Source organism: Lepidochelys kempii, chromosome 8, assembly GCF_965140265.1.
Source record: "Lepidochelys kempii isolate rLepKem1 chromosome 8, rLepKem1.hap2, whole genome shotgun sequence".
Classification (NCBI taxonomy): Eukaryota; Metazoa; Chordata; order Testudines; family Cheloniidae; genus Lepidochelys; species Lepidochelys kempii.
In genome coordinates this window covers 91225884-91245943 of record NC_133263.1, presented here as the reverse complement: position 1 = coordinate 91245943, position 20060 = coordinate 91225884, and the positions used below count along the sequence as shown (strand labels likewise).

At 41.3% G+C, this 20060-nt stretch overlaps 1 protein-coding gene across 17 annotated transcripts in view; it reads right to left on the bottom strand.

Annotated features, from left to right (window-relative positions):
- DOCK7 (dedicator of cytokinesis 7) overlaps positions 1-20060 on the bottom strand; it is a 141513-nt gene that overhangs the window by 48480 nt on the left and 72973 nt on the right. For 7 of the 17 annotated variants that reach the window (XR_012160459.1, XM_073357479.1, XM_073357467.1 and 4 more), the window contains 15 exons: positions 18572-18689; positions 17618-17688; positions 14159-14297; positions 13795-13896; positions 13458-13544; positions 12584-12815; positions 11154-11318; positions 10158-10327; positions 5719-5811; positions 4355-4444; positions 3249-3344; positions 2985-3125; positions 2722-2835; positions 1590-1760; positions 671-810 (listed from right to left, as the gene is read on the bottom strand). Coding sequence is in view for 16 of the 17 variants with exons in the window: in XM_073357479.1 (XP_073213580.1) it covers positions 671-810; positions 1590-1760; positions 2722-2835; positions 2985-3125; positions 3249-3344; positions 4355-4444; positions 5719-5811; positions 10158-10327; positions 11154-11318; positions 12584-12815; positions 13458-13544; positions 13795-13896; positions 14159-14297; positions 17618-17688; positions 18572-18689 (1929 nt within the window). In the remaining variant the exon portion in view is untranslated. Of the gene's footprint in view, positions 1-670; positions 811-1589; positions 1761-2721; positions 2836-2984; positions 3126-3248; positions 3345-4354; positions 4445-5718; positions 5812-10157; positions 10328-11153; positions 11319-12583; positions 12816-13055; positions 13346-13457; positions 13545-13794; positions 13897-14158; positions 14298-17617; positions 17689-18571; positions 18690-20060 lie in introns of those variants that run through there. The other 10 variants (XM_073357473.1, XM_073357474.1, XM_073357475.1 and 7 more) reach the window with 5 other exon arrangements.

Genomic DNA, 20060 nt, shown 5'->3' with positions numbered 1-20060 from the left:
GGGGTTCTGAGGGGGGCAGTCATGGGGTGGGAAGTGGGCGGAGGCAGATTGGACTAGATGACCTCTAGAGGTCTCTTCCAGTCCTATGATTATTGGGCAGTATTCCAAGCTCTGAAAATTTCTTGCTGCATAACCTTGCCAAACAACTTTAAAATACTCTATGTTTCACTTTATCCATCTGTAGTACAGCTATATTTACCGGTCTTACAGGGGAGTTGTGAGACTTAATTTATATTTATAAAGTGCTTTGAGATCCTCAGATGAAAGGCGCTACTACACCTAAACCCAACATCAGCAGACATTTTCTGACCCTTGAAAATTATGTTCTTGCTACTGCTGCAAAAAGCTACTTTCTGATACTGCTCAACAGCAGCCTCCAAAGCCAACTGAAGAGTACCACTGAAAGGCTCCAATGGGAGACTCTCATCCCCTCATTCTCAGCTAGGAGAATGTGCCTGTAAACAGGATTGGAGAGTCAGGGTTAAAAGAGATAGGAATTGGGGCAGAGCAAGTTGGAGGGGAGGATTCTCGGGTTGGAGGACTTGTTTCCTATTCCCACTCTCCTCTCAGATTATACATGTAAATTAGCTCTGACCATGGCAGTAGTTTGCTTGTGAGCCACCATCTACTTAGATTATGGTAACCTCTTGGGAAAAAGTTGAAAACTCACCCTTCAGCATCAGGATCTAAAATGACAGCCAGCTCTGTTAACACAAGCCCTGCCAAGTAATGCTGCTGGCGGAAAGGCACAGACAATTCAAACATATTTGCAATCTTCTGGTCTTGGACATTTGTAGAGAATCCAGAACTCTGTTGAAAAACCCAAGTGTTAAAAGTTGTGTAATGAGCAACTGAGGACACAGAAGATACAGTTTATGAAATACATGACAAGCCTGTGCAGAATTCAAGAAAATCTTAATGTCAGCCACTATTTCACTCATTTTTTGGCTACATATCTACTTATGTCACATGTAACTTCATTAACCTTCAATAATTCAGAGTAGATACATTTTACTTTTGTTCCCTTCTTAGTTAAGTATATGCATTACAAACCAGATGACGAGAAAACAGCTAATCTGATGAGCAAGAGCAGTACTATTGAACAAGGCAACGTGCTTGCTGAGAAATGACTATTTTCTGCCCATGTACTCTTTTGCACAGGATGGGACAAGGTAGTAGAATGATGCTTGGATGTTACAAAGTGATAATAAATGGACCTTGGTTATTTTAATGATCACAGAAGATCAGCACAAGCCTGAATAAAAGCCTACTGTTCTTCGCTTCAAAGAAAAATGTTCTGCTTGCACAATATGGCTAGAAGTTTAGGGTTTCAGAGACACACTTTAAGCTTTCATTACGGCAATTCTAAGACGGGTAACTCAGCCGCAAAGAGTAATGCCAAACGTATTGCCCATAGGCCCCTCTAAGCCACTCTACCTGCATTGCCCGTACTTTTTAAATAAGTGATCAAAGAGGCATTAGCAGGAAAGGAACTTGAACATGTGTGTGACACACCTGTCTCTGAAATTTACTCCTATGAACAAAGCTCAGCTTGAATTTCCACATGTGGCCTTTGCTGCTTTGCCTACCTGAGAAGTTGCTGAAGACACAGACGGTGAGGGAGATGCAGGTGGCGTGAGTAGGCTACAGGGTAAATTCAGGGTGACGTAGTGCTCATGGCTGCAGATAATGCGGAGGAAGTCCAGCCTCAAGGACACAAGGATACTTGGATTTGGTAAGGAATAAAGCTTTGAAGACACCTGGCAAGAACACAGTTATACAGTTAATAGTAATACAGCACACAAATGCAGCATGTGACTTCTGACATATCCTCCATCACTGTGTTATACAGCTGAAGGACCAGATTAAAGGGGTTTATAATGCTTTAGCTGTCGTTAAATAGCAGTGAGACACACACCACTTCTTTGTAGTTTCAATTAAAAGTCTCACATAGGGGAACTGTACATTTAACATTTATCACAGCCAACAATGCTTATAACAATATAACTTTTGCATAACAGGCATACTATTTACAATTAAAAATTAAGTCCCATCTACTTCACATGCGATATTGAACTCCTACTGATTTCAGTAGGCAGTTGCACAAATAAGATCAAGGACAACACATCGGCAGGCTGGCTAGCCACACACATAGGTGCTGCCGCACCCCCTGGCTTGAAGTGGTTTCCATTATGTGCCGGGTTTACAGTTTGGTTCAATGGCTCTCAGCATCCCCACTATACCAATTGTTCCAGCATCCCTGGTCACACAGTAGGCAACAGATTTCAAATACTATTATCGTTCAGGCCATCTACTATGGAATGTTTTAATCTGTAGTAAAGATGAACCTGAAGCCCAGATCCAAATACCCACAAACGTCATGGATGCTCAGATCCAAATTTTGCAATCAAGCCCGTTTCTAATCTCTTCCTCCATTACTCTGGTGGCAACAAGCATGGAAAGAGACTCCTCTCTCCCAGTGTAACTCCATCGACTTAGTGGACTAACTCCCGATTTAGACAGTATACCTGAGAAGGGAATCAGGCACAGAGATGTAGAAGCATTAAAACACAAGCTGAATGAGACAATCAAGCTAATTTTTTTTGAAGAGACGCTGATAATGGAATGTTGTGCCCCTGCTTCACAGCTGGTCCTAAGGAAGTTACAGTAGTGTGGTGTGACACGGAACCCAGTTAATATATAACATTTCTCTGCATTTACCTGTTTGTAGCAGGCCTTAATAAGGCTAAAGACAAACCCTCTGTCCATGATAGACAGCAAATCATTGAGGAAAAATGCAAGACTGGTGTTGAGCCTTTCAATCATTTCTGTATCCTGAACAGGAGAACAAAAAGAGAAAATGCAAGGAAAAGAGCGCTGTTATATATGGTAACAAAACAGTTTCAAATTAAGGCCCCCATCTATGCACCTGGATGGAACAAGCTGCAGAATTGGCCAGGGTGCAGCTAAGTGCTTGCTATTACCTTCTGAAACCGAGAGACTATATCATTGGCAATTGTGCTGACCAGAGCAGCTATGTCATCCATGAAACGTTCTGGAAAACGATTCTTCCTTGGAGCATCCAGTTTGTCAGCAAAATACAAATGATGCACCATACTCTTCACCTATAGGAAACATATATTACTAGTAACGGTCATTTGTGAAAAGCATTATGCTATTAACAGTGGTGTCTGTTTTACTAAAAATCTGGATTAATCTTGTAAACAATGGGTTTCCAATTTGCTCACCATAAGCTCGAAGAAGAACCAGGCCTGCTGTAAAGCTGCCTCCCGAACGCTTCCACTGCAGACAACCCACTGTAAGGCCAGTTCTTCGTGAAAAAGCTAAGCAGATTCAAATCCAAAATTAGTCCCAGTACCCACGTTGGCTTGCAACACAATCCACGTGAAAAATGGAAGCCCAACACATGAAAAATATGGAGAACAATGAGGATAAGCAAAATAATAAATGTTAATGCAACAGCAGTGACAATGTCCCTTAAAGGAGCCCCCCATTAACAATATAGAACACTGTTATGATGTGTAAAGTGAGAAACATCACGTCATTTTGGTCCAACATTAAATTTTAAGTGTTGACAATTTTCTTCCCCCTCAAAGTGTTTGTTGCTCAAATTAGTTTAAAAATCTACCTTTCTGCCTGGTCAGATTCTTGAAGTAAAAGGGAGTAAAAAGGGGACATATAAAGCAATTTGAACAAAAGTGTATACTTATTTTGAGAAAGAACTTTAGCAAAATGGTACATATGGGAAAAATAAACCATACTGCGCTAACAGCCACCTTCTTGATTTAGTTTCAGTTCCCAGAAAGAACAAATCACAGACGAGCAGAAGTCCCTGGTGGTGTTTTATTATTCAAAAAGTCAACAGATTTTGTGTCACTGGCATTATTTAGGAGTAGATTCCTACTCCTTTCAATGGGCGTAAATCCAGAGTAAACCCTGATGTCACTACAGTTACGCTGGATTTACACTCATGTAAGTGAGGTCAGAATCTGGCCCTCAGTGTTAGATAGCTAACAGATTTTAATTCATTGTAGTCAAGTAAGTCAGTTACATAACCCAACAGGAGCACTAATATTTTTTTAAAATCTATAGTAATTCCATCTAAGCAACAGGAACATTCATCAGACAAACCTCTCCTGCTGTTTTGACTCATCCTCATTCACTGGGTCAGGACATTTTATATTTGCTAGTGGTCTAGTATACAGAAGTGCTCAGCAAAAGCAGTTCCCCACTGACCTCTGAAAATCAGGTCAAAATAAAAGATAGACAATCATGTTTCAGAATGACTTGACCTCCCTGCCCCACGATATCAATTGCCTTCACTGAAATCTACCTTTTTAGTTGGTAACCGTCCTGTTAATGTTTGTAAGAAACTTGACGTCTCTGTGTGCGAAGACATACGATTACAACTTCGATCTGTAGCCTACGGAGTGGAGATGAATGAATGATGACAGCACATTAAAGTTTGCTGGGGATGGTTTCTGCAGCTCAAGGACAATGTACATTTACAAAATACTGTTTAACAGTAGATTTCACAGGTTTTTACACCTTCTCCCCCCTCTCAAACTCTTAGTCATCTGTTTAAACAAACAGAGTGACAACAATCAAAAGCATTGTTGTGGTTTGGTTTGGTTTAGGTGTTTTTCTGGGTTTTTTATGGTTTTTTTTAGATTTACATGTTCTTTAAATAAAAGCATGTTTTTATGCACAAAGACATTTAATGCTGCAAAGCATGAAACTTTTCCATACTTATATTCTGTCAACATGCAGATGTCTGGAATGTAACATTTTTATATGTTTCAGTGTCGTACCTCTCAATCTACCAGTCCAAATGTGTGGACACCCCCTCCCCCAAATGGCCCACCTATTAGTACAGGGAATTAGAAAATTACATGAGTTTTTTTCTTTTAGCATACACAACTTTATCCATAAACTCAATTTCAGGATTCAACACTTCTGATGGAAATAACTTGCCTTAATGCAAGTTAGTTCACACTAGATTTGTGTGAGAGGGAGGTAAATTTGAGTTTACAAGGAAGGAAAGTTGAGAGGTATGTTCAAAACAATCATGCAGTGTAAAGCAACAGGCAACAAGGGTTAAATAAGTGAAACCTATCTTATGTAAGCCACTACAAATTTCATACTTTGCAACACAGAACAGCTACAGCTGCATCTTATGAATCATTGCTTCCAGCACTTCATTTTGGTTTAATTATCTCTCATTCAAACATTCACATTAAAAAGGAAAGATCGATTGAATATGAAGGATACTAAATGCTTTATGAAAATGGTAAAATGGCTCACAACGTTAAAACAAAAAGCAAACATGATGCTGCATAAAATTGTGATCAATGTTCCCATTAAATAATGTGCTTCACCTAAAATAGAAACTAATGTTAAAAAACAACAACAACAAAGGAAAGGAGCTGTAGCACCTAAATTTCACAAACCAGCAACTACTGAAATGAAAGGAAGGGGACATTGTTTATGCAGTTTGTGGGTTTTCATGCAGTGTGGCGGGGAGGGGGAAGAAGTGCTAATTTTAAAATAAAAAATAAAAATCGCTAACTTTTCAAAGACTGAAAAAAGCAAGCCACCAAAACTATAGTATACACTTAAAAGGAGATGTTCTTTAGGGAAAGATCAGCAAATAAAAAACAAAAACAAAAAAAAACAAAACTCTAATGTAGACACCACCTGTGTTGACTCTGCACTTGGACTGGGGTTGGATCCCCATGGGGCAGCTTTGGGACCACCAGTGTTTACCCAGGAATTGGAGCGGTCTAAACCCTGGGCATATAATAGAAAGCAGTTGGGAAAGGAAAGACATATTACATGTTGCATGCCATACAGTAGTCTAATTTAGAGATATGCAGTCCTTAAAAGAAATCAAAATGTGTTTAACACACTTGTCACCAATTAGTACTGTTAAAGCAACCTGAATTCTCAGGCATGTGTCGAGAAATTTTAGTCCCAAAGGTTATTTTATTATTTTTCAATCACACAAACACAACATAAACATTGATGAGAGCACCTGTTCAGGCTACACGTGTTGTATTTGTACTCTCCATGCACCAAAACCATTATGACACCAAATTCTGCTCTTCCTTACATCTTGAGTAAATCCAGTGACTTCAGTGGAGTTACTCAGGATTTACACGGGTGTAGCAGAACAAAATCGGGCTCATAGATGATGGGAACCACAAAAGATGGTCTGTGGGGTCTCTACATTTCTTTAGCCAGGCTACTTGCCATATAGTGTTCATAAACCCCACAAGTCCCGTTGAAAAATGTATGAGCTCTGAAGAGACATGTTCATAGCAAAGAACGCTAATATTCTGAAAAAATAGTGCCAAGCACTGGATTTCAACAAGGACCAAATGGGAAAAAAGGTGTTTTTCTAGACCCAAAGCTATATTTGAGATATGACAGTTAAAAAAAAAAAGTTAGGCTTTCCATAGCACAACAAATTTTTTTTTTCAAATTTTCATAGATTGAAAAAAACCAAACCCAGTCTAATTAATATGGAATTTGTTCCCCAAATCCTCCTCCACAAAGAGACCATGCATACAACATTTCAGGTGGAAAAGAATTATGTTCCCACTCATCCGTCCCAAGAAAGTTAAAGAAAACGTCGGAGCAGAGAAAACTGAGCTCATTCCAGAAACCGTTTTACACCATCAATCTGATCCAAATGCGATGGGAACCTATTAACTCCAAGCGGCTTTGGATCAGATCTTATGGAGTCATTACTACATAGATAGCTCCCCATAACATTCTCAAATGAGCTTCAGTTCTCACCTGGGAGAGAGGACTTTTCTAACTCCATGCCAACTTTGCTTAGATGCCAGCTAGGATGGTGGTTTTTAAAATACAGACTTTTGTCAACTACAAACTTGATCCAGACCACCAATTCACTTCTCACAACCCATTAAAAACTCACACCAAACTTGAGTCCAGATTTAAACAAGTAATCTTGAGGTTATGCCATTGAGCCATCCAGTATGAGAGAGCACAGCATTGTTGTAATTTTGCTCAAATAGACTCAGGAACAAACAAACTGACAAAACAAACTGAAAAATGCTGTTTTGTTCTGAATTGTTATTCAGCAGAAACAAACAAAAGCCCTGATCATGCAAAGGCCCAGCTTTTGACTGAGTAGAAGTCAATGGGACTACTTGCAGTGAGTCAAGTTAAGCACATGTCCTGATCCTGCAAACACCTAAACACATGTGTAACTTTGCTCACATGCACAGTCCTAATGACTGCAATATGGATCAAGTGACTTACGTGTTTACAGCAGTGGGAGCCAATTTTGTTTTATATTGGAAAACGTACAAGCCCTCCCCCAGTCACAATGTACAGAATTGAGAGTTTCTTCTTTTAAGGAGGAGTAAATACGAAGTACATACAACTTGTTAAATTCCAGGCAATGGCTGAGGTCCCAGTCCTGTAAGAGGATCTGTGTGGGTGCATCTGCTTGCTTGTGCAGATCCACTAGCAGGATTGTATTCAAGCATTATCATAGAATCATAGAATATCAGGGTTGGAAGGGACCCCAGAAGGTCATCTAGTCCAACCCCCTGCTCCAAGCAGGACCAATTCCCAGTTAAATCATCCCAGCCAGGGCTTTGTCAAGCCTGACCTTAAAAACCTCTAAGGAAGGAGATTCTACCACCTCCCTAGGTAACGCATTCCAGTGTTTCACCACCCTCTTAGTGAAAAAGTTTTTCATAATATCCAATCTAAACCTCCCCCACTGCAACTTGAGACCATTACTCCTTGTTCTGTCATCTGCTACCATTGAGAACAGTCTAGAGCCATCCTCTTTGGAACCCCCTTTCAGGTAGTTGAAAGCAGCTATCAAATCCCCCCTCATTCTTCTCTTCTGCAGGCTAAACAATCCCAGCTCCCTCAGCCTCTCCTCATAACTCATGTGTTCCAGTCCCCTAATCATTTTTGTTGCCCTTCGCTGGACTCTCTCCAATTTATCCACATCCTTCTTGAAGTGTGGGGCCCAAAACTGGACACAGTACTCCAGATGAGGCCTCACCAATGTCGAATAGAGGGGAACGATCACGTCCCTCGATCTGCTCGCTATGCCCCTACTTATACAGCCCAAAATGCCATTGGCCTTCTTGGCAACAAGGGCACACTGCTGACTCATATCCAGCTTCTCGTCCACTGTCACCCCTAGGTCCTTTTCCGCAGAACTGCTGCCTAGCCATTCGGTCCCTAGTCTGTAGCGGTGCATTGGATTCTTCCATCCTAAGTGCAGGACCCTGCACTTATCCTTACTGAACCTCATCAAATTTCTTTTGGCCCAATCCTCCAATTTGTCTAGGTCCTTCTGTATCCTATCCCTCCCCTCCAGCGTATCTACCACTCCTCCCAGTTTAGTATCATCCGCAAATTTGCTGAGAGTGCAATCCACACCATCCTCCAGATCATTTATGAAGATATTGAACAAAACCGGCCCCAGGACCGACCCTTGGGGCACTCCACTTGACACTGGCTGCCAACTAAACATGGAGCCATTGATCACTACCCGTTGAGCCCGACAATCTAGCCAGCTTTCTACCCACCTTATAGTGCATTATATACATAGCAGTCAAAACCCGGTTATTTTTTGGTTTTTTTCCCAGCATACTTCCAACAATTTAGGAAATCTACATACTTTTATTACAAATGCAAAATGGCATAAAGGCTATTTTGGGGGAGATGTCAAATTTGCTTCAAAAATAATACGAATCCCAAAATAGTGCAAGACAGAAAGATTAGTATCAGATCCAAAAACTCCTGCATTATGTTGATCCAAAGCAATGCTTAAACACTGTAAGAGAAATAACTTAAAGATTTTTAGAATAAAATCAGAAATATGACTCAGTGATGGCTTACATAGAATCTACCAGATAACCCATACAACAGATAACAAATATAAGGGTTTAGTCCAAACAATTAAATGAAACAAACAAAATGATGGGTGCTTTTTAAAAATAAAAACGCCTCCCATGATTGGTCCTATTTTCAAGTGAAGGCTCTTTAATAGGATGGTCAGAAGCTTAAATCGTTCTTTGGGCAAGTACAACTTGTATTTTGCACCTATGTATCACTTTCAGCATTTTATGAAGACATCTATATTTTGACTACTGGATTTAATAGATTTAAATGTAATTATTTATCTAACATTCTGTATATTCATATTCAGCCTAGTATCTGCTGACCAAGCTACTGGCAAGAAATATTTCCATTAACAGTAGTCTACACATTAGCTTTTTAAGCACAGAGTATGTATCTGGAAGAAAAATCTCTTTCCATTTTCTATTGCCACATTATTCACTCAGCCACCACATGGAAAGCGTCTAATATCCTGTGTAAATTCCACATGCACATCGCTCCCCTAGGCATTTCACAAAAGGTCAAGGTTGTTTAATTAGTGAGACAGCTAAGTGGATCTTTAAACTTTTTTAAGTCTTCTAGTCCCTGCTTTATTTATTTATTTAAAATAATGATTCACCAAACAGAACTTATCTTGTCATCTGTCTGGTGAGAAAATTACATTTTTAGTCATTCAAAAATTAGTGACATCTCTAACTCAGATCAAGCCTCCCCTGCCTTTCTTTGAATACAGGATTGACAAATGTCAAACTGACCCAGGTGTGTGACTTTACTAACAAACCTGATTAGCTGATTTTTCAAGGACTGGGTGTAAAAGTTCTTTCAAGATAGAAGGAAGAAGGAAGGGTGGTGGTGCTGGTGGGGAGTGGCTGTGACACTTTATACCAGCGGAGGGCCAGAGAATATATATAAAATTAAAAAAAGAGTCCTGCCCTCTCAGCCACCATGTCTTTACAGGGAACACTTGTCAGGAGGCAGGGTAAGATCTGATTGGTACTTGTTTCTCTCTCCTCTTAGGGGTCTTTAGCAAGTCAAATAGAAACAGTGGCATGTGTTCTGGGAGCAAGATGCCGGCTACTTTCCCAGCATAGGAAAATACACTGAAGGGGTCATTAGTAAGGATGAGTGAATATAGATTTCTTTTTGAAAGGACAAACACATTAAAGTTCCTTCTTCATTTGCTTTAAGATTGAGGAGAAACATGGAGTTTCCTAGGAGCCTTAGTTGTGCAAACGTACCTTACTTCCAATGATTGACCGTACTTCATCATCTGGTGAGGTCGGAGTCCCAGATATATCCGGATTGCTGTTACTAAGACTCCTTGAGCGATTCAGGTTAAGGCTTGCTGGTCGGACAGCTGATCGAGCCATAGTAGCATAATGCACGGATCCCCCCAAACCACCGGGACCTACAATTTCACACAAGAGAACATCTTGTAATGTTATAAATCATGGCCACAGAGTGGCTGCTTTGCACCAGTCTGCTGCTGCAAAGCGTCTGCATACCTGGTGGATCCGGGCAGCAGGGGACTCCTCCGATGGCATAGGGTAGCTGTAGCAGCTCCTGTGCCATCCCCACACCTGGCTCTCCAGTATAGGGGATGTGGCTGGGAAAAAGGGGGCATGGTCAGAACGCCATTCTGTCCACTGATCCTTGACTATTGGAATGGCCCCTGGGGACTTTTGGCAACTGATGTAAGATAAAGCAGCCTTCAAGCTGCTCTATCTTGTGCTTGGATTCATGCTGATATTTGCCGGCCCCAAGCCCGCTTGGAGGGGCGGGGGAAGGGGCGCTGTGTCACAAACATGGCTTAATGTCACATTAACTCCACTCCAGATTTGTGTCAAGCCCAGTCTGTCCAATCTGGAGAATATGGTCTTATGTGTACATTCACAAAAGAATACATTTACTCCTAAAATAGAAGCCTTCTGCTACGTATGCTTTGCAGTTATAGAACACAGCCCATCTGACATGCTCAACACACCTTACAAACATTAACTGATTAAGCCTTTGAAGTAGGCAAGTACTATTAAACCCATTGTACAGATGGGTCCACTGAGTCACACAGCAAGCTAACGACCGAGATGTAACCCAGCAGGGATGGCTGCTAGCACCTGTTCTAAACAAGGAACAATATTCTCTCTAACATTCAGCTACATATAACAAAGCTCTTTCACCAAACTCAATTCCAATTACTCAATAAAATGTGTTTTAAAAACAAGAAGTGAAGATACCTGGTGAAGGTGAATTGGGATAGGTATGTGGTAGACGAAAAACATAATAAATATAGGAAGTGAGAAGGTTGTTTCTGCCATGCTGGTCCTGGTTTCCTTCTAAGTTTTTGTGCAGTCTGTTTATGATTGATGCCATCGCTTCAAAAGACGCTTGACCCAGGTTAACTGAAAGAAGTAAGGTGAGCAGTTTGGTCATAAGAGTTCAGCAGTACCTGTGATCACACTATAATTGCTCATTCCATTCAGAGCAGGTCATAAAACACAAAAAGTTTCTTATGAAATATTGCGAAAAGAAAAGGAGTACTTGTGGCACCTTAGAGACTAATCAATTTATTTGAGCATAAGCTTTTGTGAGCTACAGCTCACTTCATCGGATGCATACTGTGGAAAGTGTAGAAGATCTTATTATATACACACAAAGCATGAACAAATACCTCCTCCCACCCCACTCTCCTGCTGGTAATAGCTTATCTAAAGTGATCACTCTCTTTACAATGTGTATGATAATCAAGTTGGGCCATTTCCAGAACAAATCCAGGGTTTAACAAGAACGTCATTTAAGCCCAGCCCATAAGAGAGTTGTGTGGAGCTGCCTTGCTCGTGGTGGAGGCAAAGGGTGGAATTCCTGCTGGCAGGATTAGATTCATAATGACTACATGAACTAGATAAGTTCATGGAAGATAGGTCCATCAACGGCTATTAGCCAGGATGGACAGGGATGATGTCCCTAGCCTCTGTTTGCCAGAAGGTGGAAATGGCGACAGGGGATGGATCACTTGGTGATTACCTGTTCTGTTCATTCCCTCTGGGGCACCTGGCATTGGACACTGTCGGAAGACAGGATACTGGGCTAGATGAGCCTTTAGTCTGACCCAGTATGGCCGTTCTTATGTCCTCATGAACGAACAACATCTAAATCTAATCTTAGCTAGGCCAAGATTTTTCAAGGTGACTAGGGATGTTTGGGGTCCCAAACTCTCGGTGCTCAGCTTGGTGATACCTTAATAGGTCCTGGTTTTCAGAAAGTGCTGATCACCCATCCTCTGAAAATCAGGTCTCTTTAAGAATCTTAAATTGGGCACCATAACTCATAATAAAGGTGACCAGATAGCAAGTTGAAAAATGGAGACAGTTTTTTTCAGGGGGTGGGGAAGGGGGATAGAGTTGCGTATATAAGACAAAACCCCTAACATCAGGACATCAGGCGACCCTACTCATATGTCATTTTGGAAAAATCTTGGCCTTAGATATTTCTAGTATGTATCACTACAGATCCAGATGCCAGCATGTTTTATTTTGAGGATACATTGTATATTTGCATTCCTAAAATGTTGGCATGAATATGGGACTATTTTATTTTCTACACAAATATAATAAAGTTGAAAGCATCAGTTTATCAACTGTGTTTGTATAAAACTTCAAGAAAATACCTATTTGGCCTGCAATGACAGGAGGTCTCACTACCAGAAGAATCAGCTTGTCAAGCAGGAGATGAAGAAATCGCACTACCGGCTCCAGCTGAGATGAATTTAAAGCTGAAATGCTGCTCTTCAATTCATTTTCCAAATTGTTCTCCATAATTCTCATGTCTCCTATTCGCACAGGGAACATGTGCTCGTCCAGAGCATGAACAAGTGCAAAGAATTTGTCGAGGTAAGGGTCCTACACACAAATAAAATGAGATTTATAAATATGTTACTTTCAAAGCCTCAGTGGATCTATCTTAAGTGAGCCATTCATTGTGGATTTATCAACAAAACAAAAAGCACATGCAAACCCCCTCCCTCCAATCACATCACACACAAAACACAATATGTAAAAACAGCCAAAAAGAAACCTGGGACTTCAAAATAAAGTATGTGAAGGATTTATTAGTCAAAAGAAGTGCAGTCTCACATTACAGTTCAAGTACAACTGGAAGAGGATACATTTAGGAAAGAAAGAGAAAGATAAACAGGAAAAAAAATGAAAGTCTGAGATCTGAGTAGTACATGGTATCTAAAATTTCAAGGATATAGGCCACAGGCCAAAGAGCTGAAAGTGTTGCAGGCCATTCTGTCCTTAGGTATGCACCCAAAACTCCCACAGACTTCAATGACAGTTACCAGGGTGCACTATGAGCAGAATTTGGGGCAACGGTTCAGTTTTCAGTCCTCTCAGAACTTTACATCCCTTGTTACTTTAAGCTTTCACTGAAATTGACATGAGTTTATTACACGTTTATTACGAGAGGGAGATTCAATGTTACCATTGTCAAATGACTATCAAGCTACATGTGTGACTACGTCCACTATTAGTAGTTACCTGTGTGTGGATGGATGATACGGCAACAACTTCTACATTGAAAACTCCTTTGTGATTATCTACCCACTTCATTCCAGGAAGGGGCACCTATAGGAAATTAATAAAATCATTAACTGTGAGACACCACAGGCATTACCTGCAGGAAAAGAAAAAACACCTCCTTTGTAGAGCTAAGGTTCTTCTAATTAAAATACTAACTCCATTTTATTGTCAGATGATACACACAGCACTTTTTAGAGTTAACAGCTTCCAAGAAATAGCCTAGGAATTTCAAAGGTTTCTATAGTTTTTTACTTATATCTTCTGCTGAGGAATTTCAGCATGAGCAATAACTGACCTCTGGAGAAAGCACTGAATAAGCCTGTGGTGGTTTTTCCAATGAAACAGGTAGGCAGAACTGACCAGTCTTCAAACGTCCATTTTGAAGCATTGGTATCCACTTTAAGAGAGGGGGGGAAAAAACAACACAGTATCTTGAGTCCTACAGGGTTGAAATTCACAGCAAACTTTTTGGATGGAAACATGGCTAATGTGTGATTAGTGGCCATTCTAGACTTTTACAAATTGAAGCACTATTCAAATTATGTCATGTAATGATGTGACAATGCTGAGGGAAATAAAAACAAATACATTATGAATATATCCTGCTTTGGATCAAAATCTGATTTTGTTGAAAGCAAGACAGAAAGAAAGATGCTTACAGTGTATCCAACTGGTGTCTCAAGAGGAGTGTTTTGTTTTTGTTGGCAACTGACATGATAGAAAGTAAAAAGCAGGTGGTGATGATCAGTTAAAGTGGCAGGGAGTTTAATTTTGATTTCCTCATGAAAATCAGGAGATCTGTTTAGAAACAAAATCATCAACTCAGTTATCAATACAAATTCTGTAATTAGGATTATTACTGGCATTCAAATAAACCACGCTTAGCCTGGTTGCTTTACCTTTTGGGATGTTTATTTTTTCCAAAATCCTTTCTAGATTGGTTTAGATTGAACTCTTTGTGCAAAGAAGGAAATAAATGGAGTACCTCAGAGGGCTACAAGTTTTACTTTCTGATCAGAGTTTGGAAAAATATATTAGTCCAGACAATATTTGTACTGGTCTGCCAAAAGTTCTCATAATACTTTGGACCTTAAACATGGGCGTCATCTTTTTGAATAATTAGAAAAAGTATTTTCGCTATTTCATTGAACAGTACATAAAATCTGATCAGCTTCCAGACTTTATTTTTTAATTTAACATTTTACCAGGCTGCATTTCTTCTCCCATCAAAATCGGAGTGAACCCTAGATTCCCATGCTGCTGCTGATGTCATCTGCAGTCAGGGCTGTCCTTACACATACGCAAAGTATGCGGCTGTGTAGGGCACCAGGAAATTTGCCACCAAATTTCCTGGTGCCCTGCGCAGCTGCATGTTGCTCCAGCCCCTGCCGCACCTCTTCCCCATAGCCCCCAGCCCCTGCTCGGCCCCTTCCTGCCCCTGAGGACTAGGGTGACCAGACGATGTACGGGCGGGACGCCATTTGTCCCGATATTTTGCTTCGGCAGCATTCCGGCTTTTTTTTTTCTTTTTCTTCCGCTTGGGGCAGCAAAAAACCTAGCGCCAGCCCTGGTGCAGGGGGGTGAGCCTGTGGCTGCCCCTCCATGTGTCCTGATATTTTGTTCTTGTCATCTGGTCACCCTACTGAGGACTGAAGCAGGGCCGGGCTTGCACTCACTGGCGGCAGGAAGCACAGCAACCCGGCCTCAACCACGCCGCTGGTGAGTGCTGGGGGGCGGTTCCCTCTTCCCCCCCAAGCCAGCCCCACCCCCACCCCAGCAGAGGCCTGTGGCCCCACACACACACCCCCTCATGGGGGGGCTGCGTAGGGACCCAGAATAGCTAGGGACGGCCTTGTCTGCAGTTCCTGTTTCCAAGTTCAAGAGGCGCCCTAGAGTCTACTGTGCCAATTAAGGCCAGTTCACAAAGCACTTAAATGGGTGCTTCACTTGAACCACATGAGCCATGTGCCACTCACACCACTGAAGTTCACTTTGTGCTTAAGGGATTTGCTGGATTGGAGCTTAATGTTTTATGCCATTTGAACGCTGAGTTTTCCAGGTTTCTGATTCTGGCTGGGATTTTTAAGGGGATGTCTTTCCGGCAGAGTTAACTTGGGATCTTATTCAGGTATTGCTGCTAACCTCATTCCCATTTACACACAGAACCCCCTCCCCTGATCTGGATGGTGGATTAAGCCTGGGCTAGCTGGCCAGGCTGGAGCTACAGGCTAAAGCCCTCAGAAATCTTAGCAACGCACATGGGGGAGCTTAGCACCAATGAGGACACAATAATTTGAGTCTGGCTTTGCAGTGTGGCTGCTCACACCCAGGGCTAGGCTGACCTGGGTGCCGATCACGAGAGTTAACCTTGCAGTGAAGCCAGACCCTAAGAGAGTGACGTGGTCATCTTCTTGTGCAGTGGTTTTCAACCTGGGATCCGCGGACTCCTGGTGGTCTGTAGACTATGTCTAAGATTTCCAAAGGGGTCCACACCTCCACTTGAACATTTTTAGGAGTCCACAAATTAAAAAAGGTTGAAAACCACTGTCCTAGTGAATTTCACTGGAATTTGGGTATTTTAGGCTCCTTTGAAAATCTTAAGTTTTAACAGTATTTGTTATAGCTCTAACCAGTCTAGAGACTGTGGCTTCGGAAAGAAGGTCAGAACTGAAATGGGGAAGAGGTACAACGGTAATCAGAATGATCTGATTTTTAACATGTCCTATGTCTTGTGAATCATCAGAACTGGAAATGAAGCCTACATATTTCTGGAAAGCCATAACTCTAGGCTGTACAAGTGTATATAGCACACATTGTTAACCCTTGTTGTATGAGAGCTATTCAATAGTGCCTGTTGGCAAGTCTTCATAAAAATACTCCCAATTTTTGATTGACTAATATTAAACATTAAAATGTTCACAGGTCCTTTGGACCAACAGTACTATTTTAACAATGGTCCACAATTTAAACAATCAATTCCTGGACCTCACGCCACCTCAAGCTGGAAGTAGATCTATAATTTATCAGCGTTTTTGCTCATTTTCATAAACATCTTTGAGTTCAACAAAGGCAATTTTCCTGTCTACTAATAAAAATAATAAAAAGTATGCTTTATTCTAAAAAGGAAATGACTAAATGAATTTGCTTTCTGGAAATATAAAGGACAATTGGAGTACATAGACTTGTTATTTAATTGCTTTTGAATGAATGTTAATAATTATAAATTAGGTCAATTTTCAAATGAGATGTTCATTCTATCTACAGCAAAAAGCAAGCACATGACTTCGTTTCATAGATCTGGCATGAAATCTTTGTAAAGCATCCACTGACTTCAATGAGGCCAGGATTTCATGCTTGATTTTTGTATCGAACTACCAAATTGTCTGCTTATTTTAAGTTAGAACCATATGGAATACAGTTTTCACTAAGCTTTATACATTGCAATCAGAGTCCAATCCCAGCCCCGCTGAAGTAAGAGCCTTGTCCTTTAGTGCATTTCTGTAAATGTAAGAGGTTGTGAACAAATGTAGAAGTGGGGCCAACTTATGCATTCTTTACTCAGGTGAGTACTCCTTGCCTCAGGTAGTGCCGCTGGCTTTAATGGGACTATTTTCATGAGTAAGGACAATTAATTTGTGTAAGGGTGTCTGAGTTAGAACTTTTGGTCTCAAAACTGCAAGATGCCAAATACTCTGAGCATGTGCTTAACTTCAGCACATGAACAGTCCCCATTGATTGATATGCCTAACTTTACACTTGTGCTTAAGTGTTTCGCTGGATCAGGCTGGCGTGCTCAATGTTCTGCAAGAAGGAAACGTTTAGGAGTCGATTCACCTCTCACATCAGTTTTATCCAGAATACTCCTGATTTACATCCCTGTGAGAGCAGACTCCGGCCCTCAATCTCTATAAAAGTACAACTGGAATATTAGGAGCGGTCTTTATTATTTTATATATGATAAGCGCTGACTGTATTGTCAGTGCTAAATAAACCATAATGAGTCAGATTCACATTGAATTGCTCCACATTCACACCAGTAAAACTCCTCTGACTTGAGTGGAGTAGCATTGTGGTGAATTAGGCCCTATCATTTTTTAAAAGCAGGTTTTGTATTTTACCTGTTATGATATACTACAGCTGTGTATGCTTCTTTTGAAAATTCGGGACAGCTAGATTTACCAAAGATAACCTGCAGAAACACAACATAAGAAGCGTTAGAGTTTGCGCCAGAGTTCTACATCATTTGAGGCTTAGGTCCAGATCCTCAGCTGCTGTAAACTGAAGTCAATGGAGCGGTGCCGATTTAGACCAGCTGAGGATTTGTCCCTTCGTTACTATACAACATCTTTCTTGATCATTTTAAAAATTATTTCATAAACTCAGTTGCAAAAATTGGGTGGAGTGGGGCCAGCCAAAGAATGGCCCACGAAGCCATGTGGTACAGCTAGCTCTCATTCTCAGTTGGGCAACACCAGGAGAATTTCCAGACCCTGGCAAGAGAGTGCAAGATTCCCAGTCTGCATGAGAGCAAGAGGCAGGAAAACAATAAATTGAGAAGATACCAGAGAAAGAAAAGGGGATGAGATACAGAGGGAATCAAGCAAGTGTGACCAAAGGAGGAAGGAAGAAAGGGGAACAGAGAGAGCAAAAGAATGGGAGTGTGAATGTGGGAAAGGGAGAAGGAACCCACAGAGAGATCCTCAGCAGGTGTAATTCAGCGAGCTCTGCTGGATGAGGATCTGGCCCTGAATAAGACTAGATCATAAGATTCAATTTTTTTGCCACTTAAGCAAAAATATTACATTACCAGCCTAAAGGGCGGTCACTACAGACTTCCTGAGTCTGGCGCTGGAACATCAATTGCAACTCAGCTGCTTGACAAACTGCATTTAAATGTGTGCTGTGTTCTGAAATGCTCTTATTTTAATTCCAACAGAAACAGTCATCCCGAAAGGTCTTTTCAGAGCATCGCTAGTTACTGCACCACCTTTCTGGCTGCGGTGCAGACGGTAACACTTTACATTGGCAGCACCCAGCCATTACAGGAACTGAAAGCAAAGCATATTCCTTACTGGCATGGCATTGCTTGGATCCTCTCCATACATAAACTGGACTTTCACAGTGATATTCCTGGCAGAGCCCTGACGATTGGCAAAGTTAAGGCTCTGAGGGTAGACATACAGAAGATTTCTGCAAAAGACAGAAGCATTAGCATTTACCTCAACATGAAAACTCTGGGTAGCACACACAACTATTGATGCTATAATCTCCAAAAACAAATAGAAATTCAATGGAACATATGAAGGACTTGGTATTTTTTTCCTTATATCCCCCCTCTCACTCCACCCTCAAAGGTGATTTGGTTATAACTCATGCGCCAAACATCAAACCTCAATTCTCCCAACTAAGTGACAGGCTCCGATACAGTAATTCTAGGTCCTTGCCATTCTAAAGCTTTCTTGCCATTTTAAAAAGAATTCTGTTCAACGAGTATACCACATCAACAATTCCCTTGGAAAGTGAGAGCATCAATAGGGAAGCATGTGCATGGTTTTAAACTGTCCAACACACCCACCCACCCGTCTCCCATGAAGCACCTGCCTTGCTGACACTTGTGAGGGGATGACGGAGAAGACACCATGACAGTCTCAAAGTGCAGTTCTCCTCTGAAACGTGACTATATAGAAATGGAACCTACTTACTCAGCAGATCTGCACGCTCTGTCTATTAGTTGTAGCTGCTCACTCTGGTGACTGAAATAAGGTTTTACTATTTTTTATTCCTCTTAGGCCTGCAAAACCCATACAAGTGAGCTGGATTTTATTCTGACTTGTGCATCACCAACAGAATTGTGAACCATAGGCTCCATTCTCTCTTATGTAGCAATTCCCCCTGCAGGGGAGAGAAGAACCTCCAGGTGACAAATTCCTCATCGTCTTGCTCCTTGTGCAGTCATCTACACCAGTGCAAAGCAAGCGTAAGGCAGATGTAGTGCATTACTATTCTGATTTGGTGGAAGTTTTTGCACTCCCTTTGCACAGGTATAAATGACTACACAAGGTGTAGGGCAAAGAAGAATCAGGCCCCAGGAGTTTCAAACACTCAGCGTTTCCTACTCACGCTTCTATTGTGGGGGAACGGTTTGCCCCAGCCCAGTGAACCAGAGGAAGCTGGGACATCCACCCACTTCACAGATCCACAAGCATCAAGACCTCACTGGCTCCTGGAAAGCACAGATCAGAGGAGACCAAGCACTTTAAAGTCTCATGGCCTTACTCTCATTCACACTATGGCCCCTTTACACCACTCTCGCAGCACAGAGTCCTTACATTGGACATGTATATAATTTACACCCACTTAAGGGTCTTCTACGTTGCCAAAAAACAATTAGGGCTTGTCTAAATGAACAAGTCCTCTTTGAAGTGGAACTAGCTCAAAGCACTCTAATGCACAGGTAACAAAAAGATGGTCCTTGCCCCGAAGAGCTCCCCAGTCTAGGTTACTAAGTCAAGAGACAACAAGTGGACACAAGACACAGATGTGGGGGGCACAAAAGAACAG